The sequence below is a fragment of the Lathamus discolor genome, chromosome 6 (genome assembly GCF_037157495.1).
Source record: "Lathamus discolor isolate bLatDis1 chromosome 6, bLatDis1.hap1, whole genome shotgun sequence".
In the NCBI taxonomy this organism is placed as follows: Eukaryota; Metazoa; Chordata; class Aves; order Psittaciformes; family Psittacidae; genus Lathamus; species Lathamus discolor.
Window position 1 is genome coordinate 14,640,526 of NC_088889.1, and position 21,160 is coordinate 14,661,685.

Below are 21,160 nucleotides of genomic sequence, written 5' to 3' on the forward strand. Positions count from 1 at the left end.
ACCAATGGAAAAAGTACCTGAGTGCCTCCTCTGCAAGCCTATGGCAGGGGCATCAAATGGGTGCTGTACCAGTGCCGCCCATGCAGTGAATGAAGCGCTGCTCTTGGTCTACAGCCAACTTTCAAGCGCAGGGGTGAGCGCTTACACCCATGTTTGCACAATGCCTGGTGCAGGTGAGCACTGACGCGTACAGTCCAGGGGGATGTGCCCACCGAGGGGCATCTCTGACACCTGGGACGGCAACAGGCCAAGGAATGGCTCCACGGGGATACCAAGGTGACATGGGGACACAGCCACAGCACGGCAGCATGAGGGTCGGGGCACAGCCATGGTATGGGGAGCCGTGCCCACGGCCGGATCCACACGGAGCCACAGCCTCAGTATGGCATCCTGACCTCAGCAAGTGACAAGGCTACGCTAAGAGGACACAGGAGCATGGCCACAGCCCACGCGGCAAGGCTGCGGCACAGAGGCAGGCCTGCGGCACCCGGGGCACCGGGGGCACGGGGCCAGGCGGGTGAGGAAGCAGCAGCAGGTTCCCCCCTCCGGGGGGCAGCCGCGCTGGCTTCAGACCCGCACTTCGGCCGTTACCCCGGCCGCGGTACCCCGAACCCTCCCCTCGGCAGCGCCGCCGCGCCCCGCGCCCCCTGCCCTGCGCGGCCTCGGCCTGAGCGGTCCCGGCATCGCCCCCTGGGCCGCGGCGGCGGCCTCGGGGCCGCCTCGGCCCCGCCCCGGGGCGGCCGCGCTGGAGGCGGGGCCTGGAGGGAGGCGGCGCGGGGCGCGTGCCGGCGGCGGAAGCGGCGGCGATGTCGCGGCGGCGGCGGGAGTGGGGCGGCGGCGGCGGCGGCGGGGAGCGCCCCTGCGGCGGGGCCGGGGAGGAGCTCGGTTACCGGGAGGGGCGCGCGGCCCGGGCGGAGCGCGCGGCCCCGGCGGAGCGGCGGTGAGTACCGGCCGCGTGCCGGCGGCCTGGGCTGCCGGGCCGGCGCAGGGGCGCTGCCGAGCGCCGCCGCCGCGCTCGCAGGGACCGTGTCCGCCGGGTCCCGCTGGGCCCGGTCGTGGCCACGCTCTGTGCCCCTGCGCCGCGGGTTTGTGCCCTGTGCTGGGGCCATGCTCCTGTGTCACCGCGGCGTGGCCTTGTCACTTGCTGAGGGCATGACCCTGTGCCTGTCCCCCTGGCATGGCCGTGCCACCCTGCACCAGCCGTGATGGCTGTGGCTCCGTGTGGATCCGGCCGTGGGCACGGCTACCCATACCATGGCTGCGCCCCGACCCTCATGCTGCCGTGCTGCGGCTGTGTCCCCATGTCACCTTGCTGTCCCCGTGGAGCCGTTCTTCAGCCTGTTGCCGTCCCAGGTGTCAGAGGTGCCCCTCGGTGGGCACATCCCCCTGGACTGCATGTGTCAGTGCTCACCTGCAGCAGGTATTGTGCAAGGACGGGTGTGAGCGCTCGCCCATGCACTTGAATATTGGGTGTAGACCAAGAGCTGTGCCTCATTCACTGTGAGGGCACCTCTGGCCTGTTGCTGCTGGTGAGACTGCTCAGTCTGAAGTCTCAGGGTGTGACTGGGGCTCGAGGAGCTCCCCATGGCTCCACCATGGCTCATGCCACCCTGTACGTCAGGCTTCTTGGAGGGGTGCAAGTGCCCAGGGGACTCTGGCACCCTGCCCTGGCACCCCTCTTGCAACCCTTTCTTGGCATCTTGCAGCCCTCCCTAGGGCAAGCACTGGACTCAGTCCTCTTCAGCAGGAGTGATGGTGATGCCAGGCATATGCTGGCAGGGAGTGAGCTGTGCTTGGGCGCCTGTCAGAAACCTCTGCCCTGAATCCCCCGGCGCTGTGCCCAGACTAGTTTCCCCATCACCCAGCACCATCAGGCCATAAGAGGTGTTGATGCTGGACAAGCTGCAGCTCTTGGCTTTCCCCTCTCTCTCAAGAGGCTGGGGCTTCAGCTGGTCAATGGCTTGCTGCAGAGGGCATAGCTGGGGCAGCTGGATGTGTGCCCTAGCCCTTGGGAGCATGATGCTGTCAGAGGTGGTCACTCTCCCTCCCCTGTACTGGTGGCACTGCAGGACATCGCTCTGGGGATTGGTTTCTCCCACAGGCTGTGGGTTTCCCAAGCCCCTTCCCCAGATTTCCTCCTTGTCCCTGGAGAACCACAGAGGTTGTTGGTGCTGGGCCTGGGGGCACCTCTGTGACCGTGTCTCAACAGTCGCAGCTCAGGGTGTTGCCACAGAGTATGGGCCGCTCCTCATTGCCGGTTTGGCTTGCAGCTCCTGGCCCTGGTGCTTGCCCTGCCCTTCTTCCCGTGGGAGGCTGTGTGGGGCTGGATCATGGCCTCTCGTGATGCTGTGTCACAGTGGGGCTGCTCCGACAGCTTGACTCCATGCTCAAAGCCAAACACAATGCTGGTGTGGGTAACCAGCTCCCCATGGCACAGGAGCACAAACAGCAGCCTCCGGCCCTTACAGGGAGCAAGCCACCGCCTTCACAACCAGGGTTGGGAGCGGGAACCCCACTCTGCTGTGCCCCAAAGCCTGTGGGGTGGGAAGGGATGTGCTAACATGATGCCTTCTTTGCAGGGGCTGGCTGCGCTGGTGTCCCCGGCTGCGCACTGTCATCCTGGTCACGCTCCTCATCTACATCTCTGTGCCCATCCTCATCCGCCTTTTCCCTGTCCTGCTCACCAAATTTGTCTACCTGAACTTCCGTGAGTGCCCCAGGCTGGCAGAACCACCCCGCTCAGGATTCATCAGGAAGAGAGTTGGGGGTTCCTGAAATGTGGGTGGGGTGCACCCAGTGCATGGGTGGCACCGGTACAGCACCCATTGATGCCCACTTGCCATGGGCTTGCAGAGGAGGCACTGGGGCGATTTCTGTTGGTGCCTCATGTTTTGTAACCTGTAATAACATGGTGCTGTCCACCCTGTTTACTGCCTGAAGTTGCAACACGTGGGCATGTACAGTGCCAGTGGGGCTAGGAATCCGTGTGGGAGGAGGTGGCCGAGGGCTGTACTCACTCCCCACTCTTAAGCTGGGCTGAGAGTGGCCCTGGGGTTCCAGGCAACTAATTTAAACCCAACAACATCCTGCTTTGGAAAAAATGCATAAAAGCAGCGTGGTGTGGTGATTCCTGGGCGGCTCGAGTGATGGCTGTGATTTTTTCCCCAGTGGCCTTTCCTTTCTTCGTTGATTTTCGTCAGCCGGAGCTGCTGGTGAACAACACCATCAACCTGTACCTCACGACCGAGCCGGGTGTGGTGGTTGGCATCTGGTGAGCGGGGCAGCCCCAGCATCCTGGGTGGGCACAGCTGGGTGGCTGCTCCAGTGTCCTGCAGCCCCCCAGGGTAACCCCACTCTGCCCCCCAGGCACACGGTGCCGGACAGCAGAGGTGCCGAGGCGCGGGGCAAGGACCAGAAGTGGTACGAGGAAGCGCTTGGCGATGATCACCCCGTGATCATCTACCTGCACGGCAATGGGGGGACCAGGCGAGTACCTGTGAGCACCCCTGCCTCTGCCAGGAGAGGTGGCTGCTCCCACACAGCATCTCTGCTGGGGTGAGAACTGGCAAACTCCATGCAGCAGTGCCGCCTGGCCAGGGCTGCTGCAGCGGTGTCTGACGCCACGAGTCAAGGACAGTCCCTTGGAGTTCAAGGGAAATGCCAAACCCCACTCAGCTCAGAGCACCCAGCTCTGCCCTCCTGGGAGGAGGTCACCCCAGTCCCTTGGTGCTGGAGGGGAAGGTTCTTTGAGGGTCCCTGCCTGAGCTCTAACCTCGTTTTCCCCATCAGAGCTGCAAGGCACCGCGTCCAGTTCTTGAAGGTAAGTGGTTCCCTGTGAGGGGACTGGCACCTGCTGGGGGTAAGGCTCACGCTGGCCCCAGGGACTCAAGAGAGACCCTGGCCAGAGTGACCCCCACCATGCTGGGGGTCCTAGGGTGCAACCTCCACCCACGCATAAAACAGTGCTGCTCCTCCAACAGACAATGGGTGCTGCTGGCTTCCACATCCTGGCCCTTGACTACAGAGGTAAAGTCATCCCCCTGCCTCTTGCTGAGTGACCCTCCTGAGGCCAGCCTCCCCAGGGTCGTGACACCTGGCCATGTCCCCTGCAGGCTATGGGGACTCCAGCGGGCACCCCACGGAGAACGGCTTCACCACGGATGTCCTGGCACTCTATGACTGGGCCAAAGCACGGAGTGGGAACAGCCTCATTCTCTTCTGGGGACACTCCCTGGGGACAGGGTAGGTGTGGGGCTGGACAAAAGATGGGGGGTTCGCCGCATGGGTGCTGCCTCACTGGAGTCTGCAGTCCCTGAGCTGTGACACTGCTGCCGGAGCGATGCCACTTGGGGATGGACAAGGGGTTGGAGCAGCTCCTTGGTGGAAGCATCTGCAAGGCAAAGCCCAGCAGGCAAAGCGGGCGTTGAGTTTGCTGTGCAACCCCCTGGGGCATCATCGCTGCTGCCTCTCACCGTCACCTCTCTTCTCACAGGATTGCCACAAATGCAGCAAGGAAACTGCAGGAGGAGCGAGGTAAGGGCCGTTGTGGCTGGGTTGGCCCTGTGCAGTTGTCCTCTGGGCTCTGCACGTCCCTGGTGTGCCACAGTTCAGGGGCCACTGAGGAGCTGGGGGTCACTGTCTGCTAAAGCATCAGGGTCAGCTCCTGGGGCAGGGACAAGTGACCGTTCCCATGCTTCTTAGAGGGAAGGGGGCATTTTGGTCTCATGGCTGACGCCTGGGGAGAGAAATTCCCCCGCAGCCATGCCTGCTCTCGCTGCACTCTGACCTCAGGAGGCCAGGTTGACGCCATTGTCCTGGAATCGCCCTACACCAACATCCGCGAGGCAGCCGCGCACATCCCCCTCACCAAGGTGAGCCCAGGGCTTCAGCCCGCAGGGTCCCACCGTGGGTACAGATCAAGGGCTCTCAGAGGCAGCCCCAGCTGCCTGGGCGTTCCCCCCTTTGCAGGGACAGGGTGCATCGGTCAAGGGCAAAGCTTAGCCGACTCTCCCAGCTCCCAGCCAACCCCGCAACTCTCTCCCTGGCAGATCTACCGCCACTTCCCGGGCTTCGAGTACCTCATCCTGGACTCGCTCGCTCTGGCTGACATGTTCTTCCGCAGCGATGAGAAGTGAGTGGCTGGTGGGAATGGGCACCGCTGCCCTGTGGGGCTGTGGGGATGGTAGTGGGACCGCCTGGTCGAGGAGAGGTGGGTTGGACACGTCACGCCATGAAACGCCTGTGTTCTGATTTAGGTTTGCTCATTTCACTCGTGCTTTGGGAGTGGCTTTTTATTTGCACAGCTTCAGGTACCAGTATTATCACTGCGTAAAATCCACAAAGCACCATCCTCTCTGTGAGCCCTACATGCTCCAGGCCCGCCAAAGCGCAGCACACACACCTCAACAGCCTTTACTGAAAGCCTTGAAGCTTTTGAAGCCTGAGCACCCCGTAGCCAGGTTTAAACTTCTAGGGTGCTTGGTGCTGCCATGCCAGGGCAAGTGGCGTGGGCATTACCCTGCAGCGCTTCAGCAGCCGGCTGTAGCTACTGCTGGGCTGCTCTGACTCTGAAGGGCAGTGCCAGGGGGTCAGGGCAGCTGTGAGAGATTTCGCAGGGGCTGGGGAGGCTCCCCTGGGCCCATCAGTTCCAGGGTGACTCCTCAGCACTGCGCTTGCTGTTCACAGCGTGCAGGTGCTGTCCTGCCCGCTCCTCATCCTTCACGCAGAAGATGATGCCATCCTGCCTCCGCTCCTGGGACGCAAGGTGGGGACCGGTCCCTGTGCATGGGCTTTAATGTGGGTGGGCAACGTCTGAGCCTGGGGTTGGAGGGCTGAAGTGGCTGGAGAGGGGGTGGCCATCCCTGGAATACCACAGGGGGTACGGGGTCCTCTCCGCATGCCACTAACTGAGCTCCCGCCCTACGTCAGCTCTTTGAGACAGCGCGAAGCGCCTACAAGGACAAAACCAAGGTGAAGTTCATTACCATGCCCAAAAAGCTGGGCCTGGGGCATGACTACATCTCCTTCAACCCAGAGCTGCCTTCCTTGGTGAAGTAAGTGCTGCTCTGCAGAAATGGGGGTACAGAATGAGCCTGAGCCTCTTCTTCGGGGTGCATCCTCCCTGTCACAGCCATGCAGGTGTCTTCCCCTCTTACGCTGCGCACAGGCATCAGTTTTTGAACTCCAGTTGCTCCTCACTGCCCCAAACCTGTCCTCAGCCTGGGTGTCATGGGGTTGTGGCACTGCAGCGAGGTCCCATCTCCTCTTTGCCCTGAGTACACCGCTTTGCTTTAAGCGCAGCACAGTCCCACATCTAGGGATCAGAAACCAGGCTCTGAAGCAGCACAGCGTGGTCAGCAATAACAGTGTCAGATTTACTGCATCTTGTTACAGAGACTTCTTGAACATTAAGTGATGGCAGCTGCTGCATGCAGCAACCACAAGCACTTAAACCCACACCAGGAACCTGTTATGGCACTGACCTTACTGTTGTAAGTAATAAAAACTACTGAAAAACGTTCTAATTGTCCCACTGCCTCGAGGATGCTTCAGGATACTTGGGGGATGGGGATACTGTTGTGATCTGGGTGCTGCTCCTGGGACAGGAACATGCAAACCGTGCCCAGGAGCATCATAGTGGGCAGTGACGGGGGGCAGGTACACAGCCCTACTGCAACTACCCCTTAATTCCCCAGCACTGATGCCTCAGGATAGGCAAGAGCTGCACCCCAAGTACTGCTTCAGCATCACTTGCAAGGGCTTAGACAGCTGTGTCCAGTGGTGCTCCCCACCCTGTCACTCTCTGAGCCCCAGCACCTCACCCCTGACACTCAGTTTTTGCGTTAGTGCTGATACGCGCCCAGTCCCTAATTTAGGCTTCAGCAAAGAGCCCCTTGGACTCCAGTGCCACAACAGGGCAACAGTTCTCACATTCTGCACGACACTTGCGTTACAAAAATTACCCCTTCCCCACCCGTAGGAAAGCCAGCAGCAGCACAGACACCACACAGCGGAGACAGAGACCATTGCACAGCGTCTGTGCTCGCATCCCTCAGCTCCCGCTGCCAGCAGCTCCGTGCCCCTACGCTGCTGTGCCATTGGGCGTACTCTGCTCAGCCGTGTCCCGGGGCTCATTGGGCGGTGGAATCTTGAGGTTAGAGGGCTCCACGTGCCAGATGTCCCGGGCGTATTCCTTGATGGTGCGGTCGCTGGAGAACTTGCCGGCTGCTGCGATGTTCCTGATGACCATCTTGGTCCATGCCTTGGAGTTCTGCAAAGAGAGAGGTGGCACTGTGGCTGGAGGCTTGCCCCCATGGGTGCTACAGCGGCCGCAGGACCGAGGACTCCCTGCAGCAGCACATCCAGGAGCCTCCTCACCAGGAACTCACGTACATGCACAGACCCATCCCCGGGGAGGGGATGCGGTGCCCCCATCAGAGCTCCCCCGCCTCGTCCCCAGGCCGGCACTCACCAGGTACAGCTCGCTGACCTTCTCCTGGCACCTGACATAAGCCTCATAGTCTGCAAAAACTTTAAACCTGTAGCAGCAAAGAAAGGAGTCGGCAGCAGCAGGAATGCAGAGGTGGGAGCTTGGCACGGACGGTGGCTGCAGCACACGGGGCTTGGGCTGCCGCGTCTTGGGCTGCCTCCAACACGAGCACTTCAGAAAAGCTCACCCTCCCCAAGCCCTGTTTGCGCAGAGCCCGGCAAGCCCATGGGTGCTGCGGCACATGTGCTCTGGGAGGGCACGCTGGGAGACATGGCTCCAGTGCAGGTGTGGTGGCCCTTGGCTGCCTAATGCTCTGGCCAGGAAAGCCCTTGAGACACTTAAAAGCATCTATCTGATGAGGGCTGTGCACCCAAATGCATCTCGGCCTTAACGTACCCCAGGCTTTAATGGGCCGAGCATAAGGTGCTGGACACGGACGCGTCTCTTGTACCAGAGAAGCATCAATTGCTCGACCACGCGCACAGCGTCAGAGCTGGAAACTTGGACAATACCAGCCAGAGGGTGGATGGTCGGTGCAGGGGGCTGCTCCACACGGGCACCAGGAGCTTGGTGGGGGAACCCAACCCAGGGGATGGATGGCATCCCAGGGCTCACCTGTCGTGGTGGAAGAGCATGTTGATCACGTCACTGAAGAGGTCAGGCTCCTCTGGGGAGAAGAAGCCACTCTTAATCTGGTCAATGGCTTCCTTCAACTCGGGGAGCTGGTCATAGTACTTCTGGGCATTGTACCTGGCAGGGAAGGGCTCATATGAGACCACGCTGCTCCAGCTGCCTGTGGTAGCACCCCCACGGTGTCCCCAGCCGTTACCCTTCCCTGTCCAGCTCTGTGACATCCTCCACCCTCATGCCGAAGATGAACAGGTTTTCCTCTCCAGCCTCCTCAGCCATTTCCACGTTGGCTCCGTCCATGGTGCCGATGGTCAGAGCCCCGTTCAGCATGAACTTCATGTTCCCTGTGCCCGACGCCTCGGTGCCTGCTGTGGAGATCTGCTCCGACAGGTCAGTAGCAGGGATCACTGCCAACAGAACACGTGGACACAAGGGGCTCACAGTGACCAGCTTTGCATTTGTAGCATGTTGAAGAATGTTAGATTTCCTGCCGAGCAGTGATGGAGCCATGGGCTGCTGGACAGCCACGGGGCCCGTGTACCCTCCCCACAGTGTGCTCCACGTGGGCTACCTTTCTCTGCCAGCGAGACCCTGTAGTTCTCCAGGAAGATGACCTTCAGCTTACTGCCCACAATGGGGTCGTTGTTCACCACCTGAGCCACAGCATTAATGAGCTTGATGATCATTTTAGCCATGTGATATCCTGGGGCAGCCTAAGAGAAAAGCCACAGGTGAGCCCAGAGGCCTGGCCAGGGGAGGTCCATCCACTGCCCACCTGCCCAGGGAAGGGCCAGCTCAAGACTTCTTCCCTCACCTCATCCAACCCATGTGTTGCACCACCAAGCTTTCAGGGGCTTCCCTGACCAAAAGCACCTCATGCCTGTGCAAGCCCCAAAACTTGGTGCCTTGCTTGGATTGAAGCCAACAAGTGCTGCCCCAGCACTTCCTGGAGAGCTTCATGGACCTGGCCACATGAGGCATCTGCAACCAACTTCCCTAGGGCATTGTCAAGGACTTCCTCCAAAATGCCTGAAACTCCTGACCCAGCTCACCTTGCCCCCAATGATCACTGTCCTGGGCACAAAGAGCTTTGCAGGATCCTTCCTGATGCCTGGAGAAGACGGCGGCAAGGTGTCACCCTCCGTTTTAGCTGCATCCCAGGGGCTGGGAATGCTCATGCGCCCGCAGGGGGGCCCGTCCCCTTGGGGCGCACGGTGGCTTACGGTTGTACATGGTGATGACGTGCAGGCAGTTCATCAGCTGCCGCTTGTACTCGTGGATCCTCTTCACGTGCACATCGAACATGGAGGAAGGGTTGATCTTCACTTTGTACTCCTTCTCCAGGTACAGCGCGAACTTCACCTTGTTCTCCTGGGCGAGGGCAGGGAGCACGTCAGCGCCAGCCTGTGCTCCCCCTGCCTCCAGCTCCTGGCCACCCCCTCACCTGCTTCACTTTGGCAAGCTCCCGGATGAAGAGCTCGTCGTCCACGCACTCGTGCAGCTTTGTCAGCTGGCTCAGGTCCCGCACGTAGTCCTCCCCTATTTTCTGCAACAGGAGCACAGGCACGCGCTGACCACGGGATGTGCGCAGGCGCCTTCATGGGCGTGCTGCTCCCGGCTGGCAGAACCAGCAGTGCTTGGGGAGCAGGAGCAGAGCACCCGGGTGAGATGCAAAAACATCTCCACCATTTAGAAGGTGTAAAGGGCTGAGATTGGAGCAGTGTCCCCAGGGTCAGGAAGGGCTGGGGGCCAGCACGCTCCCCCCACAGCATTACCTCTGCGATGAGCTCCGCCAGCCCCGGGTTGCAGAGCAGGAGCCAGCGCCGCGGGGTGATGCCGTTGGTCTTGTTCTGAAACTTCTCCGGCTCCAGCGCTGCAAAGTCCTCAAAGCTGTGAGGACGAGGAGGGGACAACTTCAGGTTCGCCTCCTGGCACCACCATTACCAAGCCAAGGGTGATCCCGCCACCACGCTTACACTTGAGTCTTGACTATTTCCGAGTGGATCTTTGCCACGCCGTTGACAGCGTGGGAGCCGACGATGCAGAGATGGGCCATGTTGATCCGCTTGGTACCTCCCTCCTCAATCAGGGACATCCTCTGAAGTCGGTCCACGTCGTTGGGGAAGAGGAATGCAATGTGCTGTGGAGAAGGCCAGAGAGATGGTGAGGGGTGCTGGCATTTAGGGATTCCCCACCCGATTGCTCCTGAGGAGAGGGCCACAGCAATGTCATAGAATCATAGAATAGTTAGGGTTGGAAAGGACCTCAAGATCATCTAGTTCCAGCCCCCCTGCCATGGGCAGGGACACCTCACACTAAACCATCCCACCCAAGGCTTCATCCAACCTGGCCTTGAACACCGCCAGGGATGGAGCACTCACAACCTCCCTGGGCAACCCATTCCAGTGCCTCACCACCCTAACAGGAAAGAATTTCCTCCTTATATCCAATCTAAATTTCCCCTGTTTAAGTTTTAACCCGTTACCCCTTGTCCTGTCACTACAGCCCCTGACGAAGAGTCCCTCCCCAGCATCCCTTCAGGTACTGGAAGGCTGCTATGAGGTCTCCACGCAGCCTTCTCTTCTCCAGGCTGAACAGCCCCAATGTCTCCAATGCACTCGACATGGTGAGCTGCAGAGCGACGGCTTTTACTTGCAAGTGACAGTGCCAACCCCCTCCAAAGGTGCCCTTCCCCAGCACGGATGTCTCCAGACATAAGGACATCCCAAGCCCCCACAGTCGTAGAGATGGGTTTCTGGGCACGTGTGGCCAGCGGAGCTGTTTCGGCACAAGCCTCGTGCTGCCAGCCCAGGAGGCCAAACCTCCACCTCTTTTGCACCCTCCACCTCATCCCTTCCCAGGAGAAATTTTGCATTTAGGGAGCAAAGAAAGGCCAACAGGTAAGGCCCTGGAGCAACGCGTGAAGTCTTTAAAATAGCCGGTAACTGCAGGATGGCAACTGCACACCAACCTCCCAAAACAGCAGACAGAACCACCTGGCCACACACCCAACATCACTGGTCTGTGCAGCCCTTAGTCCTGACAGCACAACACATGCCATCCCTGCGCCCCTCTCTGGAGAGGGTTCCTCTGCTGCCCGAGGGACTTACATCCAGGTGTCTCTGGTTGATCTCATAGATGATCTGCAGGTGCCTGGGAAGCAGTTTCTCCACCAGGTCCACTGGCCAGCGCTCCAGGGCTTCGGGAAGCACTGTGTGGTTGGTGTAGGCGAAGGTCCGCTTGGTGATGTCCCAGGCCTGCCAGGGGAGAGCTGGTGCTGAGCAGCGAGGCTGGCTGCCAGCACCCGTGCACAGTCCTCCCAGCACGGTCAGCAGCACGGCCAAGCCGACTCCTCCAAGTCCGTACCCATTGAACCCATCCTGACCGCTCCACATCGCTCCCCACGCCGGCAGCAGCTACAAAACTGCTTCCCCAGCTCCTCCGCCATGGGCTGGCGGAGAGGTGAGCGCAAGCGGAGGGGACCAGCGGCCAAGCCAGGTCTCTCTACCTTGTTCCACGGCAGCTTCTCGATGTCCACGAAAATCCGCATCAGCTCAGGGATGGCCATGGCGGGGTGCGTGTCGTTCAGCTGGATGGCAACCTGTGCGGAGAGCAGCGGTGGCGTGTGGGGATGTGCGGGGGACACGTGGGCATCCCACTGCCCATCAGCTGGGCACAGGTACCCAGAGAGGGTCCACAAAACACCTCCAGGCCTGGGGGCACGTGGGCTTGTACCTGGTCAGGGAAGGAATCAAACACGATTCGGACACTGTCTGCGCTCCCAAACTTGGATGCTTTGAAGCGGCGTATGATGTCCTGGAGGGTGGCAGCCACGACGAAGTACTCCTGCTTCAGCCGCAGCTCCTTCCCTTCGAAGAACTGCGAGCAGAGGAGCAGGCGCTGAAGCGCTGCAGCGCGCGGCCCAGGCAGTGCCTGTGCTGCGGGAGCTGGGCCTCCCTGCGCCTCCCTGCACGAGGGACCCGCACCGGCACGCGTGCACCGGCACACGTGCACCACGCAGCGCAGTGGGAGGCCCCACTGCTTTTCCTGCGCCGCTTCTGGCAGCAGCTCTAAGCCCAGCGTCTCTCCGTGCTTTCCAGATTGCAGCACAGGGGTGTGAGATGTGCCTGCCACTGCAAACAGGTGGAGTCCCCCCCGAGCATCCTCAAAACCTGTTCTCCCCGGCTTGAAAAATTCTGGCCACAAGGAAAGGCGCTGCGGGACAGGAAGGGAAGCTGCAGGGGCTGCAAGACCGAGGAGCTAATTCCGAGACAAGAATTAAAGCCACCGTTCACACAGCACAAAACACCAACCCGCTGGTCTGCAAAACAGGATCCGTAAGAGGCAAGCTCGCCACTGGAGCTGTGGTACCCCCGGCTCTCCTGGACAGCTGGGAAGGCTGGGGTAGGCTTAAATGGGAAAAACCCCACCAAGGCTTGTCCAAAACAGACCGCAGAGCGCGGACAGCTGCCCTTCAGCTTCTTCCCCTATGCCTGCAAGCAGGACATTCTCATCCCCTACTCCCGTTTACCTCACTGAACACAGATTTGCCCAGGGACAGTCGTCTCTACTGCAGCCCTGGTGAGACACAGCAACCTCCACCCAAGCACTACAGGCAGCTCGAAACACAACTGAACGCATGTCTGCAGCGTCTCGGGGTTACTCCACACTCTGTCTGGGTGCTCCTGAGCCATCCCTGAACCAGGGACACTCTCCCCCCTGCATCGTGACTTACATTGTCATTGGGGTAGAGGACGCGGGATATGTTCTCCGCCAGATTTCTGTCCAGCACAGCCTGGATGTAGTCTCCGACGTTGACTGTGGAGGAGCAGAGGGATAAGGTGGGCACGGGACCCCCCTCCACCCCACCCCGCTGGCACCCCACCAGCAGCCACTCACAGTCGTGCAGGTTGAAGTCATTGGGTGCTCGAGCCGACCACAGCCGCATGGTGTTGACGGTGTTGTTCAAGTACCCGGGCACGGGGGTATCGTAGGGCAGCGCCAGCACCACCTACAACACCTGCAGGGCAGCTGGGGCCGGGCTCTGCCCCTGGCTGGTGTCCCTCCGTGTCTCCCCTGCCCCGCCTGAGCCTTCCATCCCACAGACCCTCCTCCAGGACTGAGCTCAGGGCTGCATCCCTCTTCATGGGGGGGACATGCTTTGTACCCACAGCCCCTGCCATGGGGACGTCCCGGCTCCCTCAGGTCTGCCCAGTGCCTGGTGTTTGCCAGAAGCACTCAGAGGATGGAGAAAGGCTTGCGAGGGTCAGAAGCAGCTTCATTCACGCTATCGTACCATGCTGTGCATTGCACACAGACCTGCTGGAGGTGCTTTTGGGTGTTTCAGAGGTTGGCTGCACATGTGGAGCACCAAAACCTGTCCCCATCCCTAATGTCCATCTCCTCCCCACTTCCCTTCACCACCGCCTCTTCCACCTCAGCGAAGCACCCTCGCCCATGCAACCCTCCCCAGCAGAGATGCTGCAGGACCCGTGCCAGGGGTGCAGCCCCCCAAGTGACGGGACGAGCCATGCAAGGGGGTCCCCGCGCGCTGCCCCCCCCGAGGCCGTGCCCCAGCCCGTACCTGGGTGTCGACCCACTTGGCGCCAGTGGCAGCGTGCTCCACGCGGCCGTAGAAGTGCACGGGCAGCATGTACTCGGGACGGGCTTTCTCCCAGGGGTTGCCGTGCCGGAGCCAGTCGTCGGCTTCTTCCACCTGCCGGAGGGAGCGGGAGCTATGGTGGGGCCGCCCAGCCCCAGGGACCTCCCCAGGCCGTGCCGCGTGCGGGGCTGGGAAAGGCTCTGGCTGCATCAAGGAGCCAAAGGCTCCGGACGCCGTCTGCCCTAAACCTGACCTCTGGTGCCGCAGGGTGAGCCCGGAGTCTCTGCCCCAACCACCCTGAAGCCCAGGGTCTCCCTGCCAGAGGGGTGACGGATGGGGATGAGGAGGTGGGGCCGAAATGAATGCTCCTCAGTGCACCGCTAACAATGCCGGGCTGTGGCCAAGATGCCACAAGCCCCTTAATGTCAGTGTCAGCCTGCAGGCCAGCTAACGAACTGGGCTTGATCCCTGCCCCAGCAGTGCTGGGGAGAGCTCAGGGTAGAGATCACCTTTGGCACGGCCAGGTCAGAGCTCCGGGCAGCAGGGACAGCGTGTGAGGGCCAGGGCAGATGAGCCACATCGGGACGTAGCAGCCAGGGAATGCCGTGCCAAGGAGGAAAGGCCTCCGCTTGCTGGCGGTGGGGACAGCTTTTGGCAGTGCTCACAGGGTCCCTCGGGCACTCGGGGCTGCCTCCCGCCACGGCTGTTGCAGATGCACACCACATTTTCCACTGCATTTCCTCAACAGCCTCTTCCACCCTCTGGTGCTTTAACCCAGACGTCAGGCAGCACAGCAGGGCTCGGGGGCTGCATCTGGCCTCCACCAGACCTCCCCACACCATCCCTGTGCAACCTCCGTGAAACCATCCTCACCCCAGGAGGAGCACGGACGCGACCTCTCCATCCCTGTTTGCACCAGTTTAAGAAGTTAAACTTGCTCGAAAAGCGCCTGACAAGTTTTAAACACCACAGCCCCGGCAGCTCCTGCAGTCTCCAAGCTAAGAGAGTGTCTGTGCACCCCGATCTCAGCCTGATCTAGGCGGGAGGCCGGATTCAGGGCTTTGGCTGTGCCAAGGGAAGGTGAGGGCCACGCGCCTCCATCCGTACCTGCCACCCGTCCCGGATCTTCTGGTTGAAGATGCCGTACTCGTAGCGGATGCCGTAGCCGTAGGCTGCCAGCCCCAGCGTTGCCATCGAGTCGAGGAAGCAGGCTGCCAGGGAGAGAGGAGAGCACCGAGGGGCACTTCGCTGGGCAGCCCCGGGAGACAGTGGGTCCTTCTCCCATGGACAGCAATGGCCAGAAGCCCCGCAGGGATACGAGCCTGGGCCAGCAGCGGCTGCTCACTGCCCGGCCACCCAACAGCTCTCACTCGGTGCCGGACAGGCTGGAGCAATAAACCCCTATCCCCTGGTTTAGGTACCCCCTGCAGAGGATGCAAAGGCCCTGGGGCTGTGCCCCGTCTCCCCAGCAATCAGACCATCTGGGGGCTCACTCACCAGCAAGCCTGCCCAGACCACCATTGCCGAGACCAGCATCCTCCTCGATTTCCTCCAACTCCTCCATGTCCAGCCCAAGCTACAAAGGAGAAGGTAATGGGCCAGACACGCTCAGTGCCCAGCCCCGGGGAGCGGATGCACTGCTGGCACGCACCCGTGGGTGCTATTCTGCGCCCACTGCTGCCGTCCCTCTTAGAGTGGCCACCAGGAGAGGTGGAAAGACACCCAACGCTGCAAGACCCATCCCTGCAGGTGGGACACTGTGATTTGCACCCGGAGCAGCCTCCCTCCCCCTCCAGGGCTGTTCACGCTGTGGCAGGGACCAGCTATGGTGTTTGAAGTCCCTCCACCAGCCTTTACAAGGGACGCACGCACCAGTGACCTTGCCATGGACAAGCTCCTCGCGCCTGGGGGCTTGTCCATGCCATAACCAGGGCACAGCCATAACCAGGGTGCTGGTCCCAGGTCTTTCAGGCAGCTCTCCCAGGGCTCATTCCCAGCCCCGTTCTCTCTCCCTGTGCCCCAGCACCACGGCTGCAGCCCCACAGGGGCAGTGCTGTGGTCCCGCTCCCCCAGCACCCCTGTGGGGCAGTCACCCAGGTGCATCACTGCCCTCTGGCACAGTAACCCAGGTGCCCATCCCCACGGCCCCAGGCATCGCCCTTTAACAGAGGTACCCAGACAAGCAAGCACACCACTTTCACAGGGAAATCTCAAGGTTCCGGTCTGGGATGCTGTGGGAGGAAGGGGTTCTGCCGACGCAAAGCACCTCGGGCTGCTCAGCAGGAAATCAGACGGCGCCTTCTCAGCGCTGAGCCACCTTTTCCCATGGAAACCCCTTGGTCTGCATCTGCCCTGGTGTCCCACGGTCACAGCAGGTAGGGACAGCCCCAGTGCCACGGCCACCATGCAGGACAGCCAGACCCTGCACTGCTCACGGGTAAGAGACAGCGCCTTCTCCCAGCCCCGCACTGCACTGGCAGCCCCCAGTGCCCACACAAATATCTCAAGTGATTTCTGTTCTACCAAACGTTTTATTTTAGAAACGTTTGGCATTCGTGTCCAGGGAGCTCAGCACATGCGCTAAGGAAGGTTCTGCCCAGAGCTTCACCTGCCATCGACTGCAAAGAGGGTGATTTCCAAACAACCTCACACCTTCCGCTTCCCCAGGCTACCACCACGCAGCATCCCGGGCTCTTCCCCTCACCCGCACCCCCAGCTCAGCTGCCAAGATCAACAGGTAAGAGATAAAAAAGCCCCAAAATAAATTCCTCTCCCTTGATCATGTTTGCACAAAAGCTGCTCCTGCTGCTGTGCACACACCCCAGCTGCACATGACACGCACTGGACACGCTGGTCCAAGGGGTGAAAAGTAGGGGGAAAAGGAGCCACCCAAAAACCTTTGACAACCCAAGTGCCACATGGTGCCAGCCCCAGGGTGAGGCTGAATTAGGCTCCTCTGCCACTGATTCTGGCTGTTAACGGCCTCATGCCTAGAACCAGGAGTTTCCTGGCCGTTCACGGGCTCAGCAGAGCTGTACTGCATCCCTCGGCACACAGCAGTGGGACTGGGCAGCCTTGCTCAGGCTGCAAGTGCCGGCTGCAGCACCGGGCCTTGTGAAAGCAGGTCCTGGAGCAGCATTCATGCACTAAGGCATCACCTGCTGCCCAGGGAGCAGTTTGCAGACAGCGTGGTAAAACACAGACATCTCCAGGATCCAGAGAGCACGGAGCCCTCCTGCCCCGGGGCCTCACCGCCTGGGATGCTCACCTGGTAGATGGCTTCGTCGCAGGCATTCTGCAGCCCCAGGTTAATCATGGTGTTCTGCAGCGTCCGCCCCATGTAAAACTCCAGGGAGAGGTAGTAAATCCTCTGAAAGAGAAAACCAGCCCAGGTCACCTTCCCCAGGCCTGGAGGAGCCTCCCCTGCACCGCAGGAGCTGCTATTGGGAGTTATCTCAGAGCAAGAGGAGAACCCTGGCTGCCAACAGGGCAGGGGGGTTTGCACCAGGAACTTGAGGGCTGGGGCTCCTTGGAGGCCCTGAGGCAGCCGTGCTGCAGCCCCTGCCCTGCTCTCCTGGCCCTGCTGTTTCCCACCCCAGGAAGCTGGCAGTGCCCACGCGGTTTGTCGGGACAAGCTGCGGTGCCCGGTCCAAGAGCAGGGACAGCTCCATGATGGTCGGCCTGAGCACACCGGGGGCTGCCGTGGTACAAAGGTAACCTTTAAAGAGGAGACATTACCCAATGTCCCCATGAGCTGCAAAGCAACTGGAAAAACAAGGGAGCCACTGGGAACAGAGCTGTGTGGCAGCCACAGGGTCACCGGCTTCCCCTGCTGCCCCCTTGGGTTTGCTCTCGTCTCCCCTCTTGCTGACACAACGGGTGCAGGATGTGTCCAGGAAGCGGCAGCTTGTGTAAGCTGTCGCCTGTGTCAGCACCAGCAGGTTTTAAGTAAGGATTTAGCCTGGAGGAAGTCGCTGACTTGACAGCTTTCCCCAGGACCTGCACAGGGGCGGGCTGGGGAAGGCGATGGGAGAAGGCTCAGGGGAGACCTTAGAGCAGCCTCCCAGTGCCTAAAGGGGGCTGACCAGAAAGCGGAAGCAAGGGCATGCAGGGACAGGAGAAGGGGCAATGGCTTTCACCTGACAGAGTCAATATTTAGATGAGATATCCAGAAGAAGTTGTTCCCTGTGAGGGTGCTGAGGCGCTGGCACAGGGTGCCCAGAGAAGCTGTGGCTGCCCCATCCCTGGCAGTGTTCAAGGCCAGGTTGGACGGGGCTTGGAGCAGCCTGGTCGAGTGGAAGGTGTCCCTGCCTGTGGCAGGGGGTTGAACTGGGTGATCTGGCACCAGCCCAGCGAGGTGTTGGCCGGGCCACCCTCCCAGGAAGGAAATTGGAGGCGACAGAGCCATCCAGGTTGCAGGAGGGGATTACTGCTTAATCCCCAAGCAGCCAGAGCCCTGTGCTCGGCGGGTGCAAGCCAGCTCACACGAGCAGGAATTCCTGCACAAACCCAGGTCTGTCTCGCTTGGGATCCCTGCGGCACACATCAGGCTTGCGCCTCTTTCAGACAAGATCTGCTTGCAGCCGGCTTCGTTCAAGCCCTTCACGTAAATTCACCCTAGAAGGCTTTGCAGCTGCTTTTGGTAGAGCTCACCCACGCCAGCACTGTGGGGCAACAAACGCTGTTCCCATGCCCTGCACCCAGCTCCCAGCCAAGCCGCGCTCCCTTTGTTTTGCAAAGCAAAGGACAGCGGCCTCCTCCTTGTTAAAGTCCAGTCCCTCTGCTCAGCAGCGCGAAGGGGAACATCCCCAGACCAAAGGAAAAGCGAGCCCCCCATTCCTGTGTTTTTCTGGCAAGCTCACGGAGGGACGGCTCGCACCCAAGGGGTTACAGCGGTTGTAACCGCGCTTGTGACCACTCCCGCACTGCAGGACCCCCCTCGGGGAAACGGGGCGGGGGGGGCTCCCTCGCACCCCCGCCCTGCAAAGGGAGGTCCCGCCCAGCACCCGCTCGCTCCCACCTTGGGGTCCTTCTCGTAGTAGTACTGCTGCGTGCGGATCCAGCGCCCCACCAGGTGGTCCCGCACGGTGTGGGCCAGGGCGAAGTAGTAGTCGCGGGGGGTGGCCACGTTGCGGTCCTTGACCAGGGTGAAGTGGAGGTGCCGGTTGAAGCCCCGCTTCAGCTCGGCCACGCTCTCGGCTCCCACGATCCCGCGGATGCTGATCTGCTTCCGCCGCTCCTGGTCCGACAGCGGCCGCGACATCCCGGCGGGGCTGCGGGGGACGCACTCGGGGGACGCGGCCGCGGCGGGGCTGGGCACGGGCTCCACCTTTGGGTTCCGCCTCCGCCCCGGGCAGCGGGACAGGGACGGGGAGGGGCCGCGGCACGGGCCGCCCCTGGAGGGGCGGGAGCAGCGCAACGTGAGGGGTGCCGGGGCCCGGCACCCCGGGGGACACGGAGGGGAGGGCAAAGGGAAGGGGCAGGGAGCCGCGGAGCGAGCGGGGCCCGCGCCAGCACGGTCCGGTCCGCTCCGGTCCCGGCTCTCCCCGGGGCGGCGGCGGGGGCTCCACCCGGTGCTCTGGAGCTCGCCCAAGACCCTTCCCGCCGCGGTCGGGGTAAACCCGCTCTGCCGGCCCGGAGGGACGGTGCCGCGGTCCCAGCCGTGCCCAGCAGCCTCCCCTCGGCTCCCCACTGGTCCCTGCGCTCCGGAATCCCTGTGGGAGTGGCGCGGGATCTCCTCCGGTCGGCTCCGGGCCCTCCACAGCCGCCTCCCCGGGCAGGCTCCGTGCCTGCCCTGCCCTGCCCTGCCCTGCCCTCGGAGCCCGGCCCTGCCTCCTGGCTCCTCCCGAGGGCAAGAATAGCTGACCTGAGCATGCAGCGCGACGCCTCTTCCTCTTCCTCCAGCCATGCCTGCGCAGGCCTGCCAGCGCTGGGTGTTTTCCCTGCCCGGTTCTGCACAGCGGAACCCACTCGCAGCCGAAGAGCATCCCAACCCAACCGCTGCCCCGGGCCACCCCTGCTCCTGGGCTTACCCAACCACCCCAGCGATACGCTGGCCAGGTCCAAGCAGGACCGCACTGAGCCGGGTCGTGGCAAAGGGCTGCAGCAGCTCCCCAAACCTTCAGGAACCAGCCCAAACCGCACACGTGCAACATGGGCAAAAGGGAATGTGCCCCATCTTCCTGATTCTTCACGGGGCAGACTGAAGGATTGTTGTTCAGGTGGAAGCCTGGGCACGGGTTCCTCGCCGGTCGGCGGCAGACAGGGGCTGGGTGCCTGCAGCAGGTATTTCCTGGCCAGGACCTGCCCTCCAGTGCCGGTGGGAGTTGCAGCCGTGCGAGTGGTGCCCGCAGAGCGCTCCGAGAGCTGCCAGGCGCGGGGCAGAGCCCTGGGTGGGTTTGGGCAGGCTGGGACATCCAGCGCCGCTCTCCCGGGCAGCGGGAGCTGGGCTGCACCCGGCGCGGGGTGGTGTCCGCTGGCCCGGGGCTGTGCCCAGAGCTCCAGGCTGGGTTTTACAGGCTGCAGGGAGGATGCGGTTTTCCGTATCTCCGGTGCTCTGGGTATGCTCCCCCTTGGGAAGGACAAGCATTGTTCTGAGACATAAATGCACTTAATGCAGTGATTAGCCTGTTTTTCTTTAGCGCTGGACCCGAGCCCATGATGAGCTCAGAGGCCTCACACTGAAAACCTCTCCTTAGGCATCGTGAGAAAACGTGGAGCAGGCGCCAATTTCCCAGCAGCGAGTCCTAAGAGAACTGTCCAGGACTTCCCTTCGGACACGGCCCCAGCAGCACTCATACCTCAGCGTTGCCCCCTGTTTGTGGAAGAAAGACCCTCCCAAGGGATCCCATGTGCTGGTGATGCATCACAGCAGCGCTGGGCTCTTTCAGTCCCGGGCATCTCGTGATCTCAATCATTTTCTCTCTCTTCCCCACCTGATTCTGGCTCCCTCCTCTCGTCCTGAGTGGGTCTGGGGCAGGGGCTGGTGTTGGGATGATTGCACGGGGTTGCACGCTGCAGCTTGCCCCCTGGAGAGATTCAGCTCTGTACTCAGCCCAGGTAATTCCCCCCTCACTCCACATGCCATCCCTCATCCCTCCTTCTTACATCCTGGCTCCTCTGCACCCAGGGCCGTTCCTGGGCACCCCAAATTCCTTTTGTGAGGGCCTACAGGTGCCGTGGGAAGCCCTGTGTTGCTGCCCCCTCCCCTCTTTTGCTGTCTGATCTCAGCACTCACACTGGGAATGGGGAATTGTCACTGCTCCTCATGCACACAAAGGGAGGCAGGAGTGTGCTTGGGAAGGGAACGGGTCAGGAAAAGACTGGGTGGGACGTGGGACTGCTGGATTTGGTGTTCATGGCTATGCTTTGGTTGGCTCCTGTAGAGCCCTGCAGGCATAACACAGCATTTGCAACGACCCATCTCCCTCCTGGGGCAT

General features: G+C 61.5%; 2 protein-coding genes across 2 annotated transcripts; one reads left to right on the top strand and one right to left on the bottom strand.

The window, feature by feature from the left end:
- Positions 1-806: 806 nt before the first annotated feature.
- Positions 807-6,519, top strand: LOC136017463 (lysophosphatidylserine lipase ABHD12-like). The gene is made up of 13 exons (XM_065685783.1): positions 807-940; positions 2,580-2,707; positions 3,169-3,271; positions 3,367-3,486; positions 3,790-3,820; positions 3,981-4,026; positions 4,113-4,242; positions 4,493-4,533; positions 4,792-4,871; positions 5,049-5,131; positions 5,686-5,764; positions 5,929-6,053; positions 6,394-6,519. The coding sequence occupies exons 1-13, from the start codon at positions 807-809 to the stop codon at positions 6,413-6,415; spliced, it is 1,122 nt and encodes a 373-aa protein (XP_065541855.1). The 3' UTR covers positions 6,416-6,519.
- Positions 6,354-19,527, bottom strand: LOC136016209 (glycogen phosphorylase, liver form). The gene is made up of 20 exons (XM_065683024.1): positions 18,742-19,527; positions 16,990-17,091; positions 15,219-15,297; positions 14,829-14,932; positions 13,704-13,835; positions 13,019-13,130; positions 12,855-12,937; positions 11,855-11,998; positions 11,628-11,720; positions 11,230-11,376; positions 10,096-10,259; positions 9,895-10,009; positions 9,564-9,665; positions 9,343-9,490; positions 9,172-9,230; positions 8,691-8,832; positions 8,319-8,526; positions 8,105-8,239; positions 7,472-7,538; positions 6,354-7,270 (listed from the first exon to the last, which is right to left on the bottom strand). Exons 1-20 carry the CDS (start codon positions 18,982-18,984, stop codon positions 7,082-7,084), a joined length of 2,568 nt encoding a protein of 855 aa, XP_065539096.1. The 5' UTR covers positions 18,985-19,527; the 3' UTR covers positions 6,354-7,081.
- Between the last annotated feature and the right edge of the window lie 1,633 nt (positions 19,528-21,160).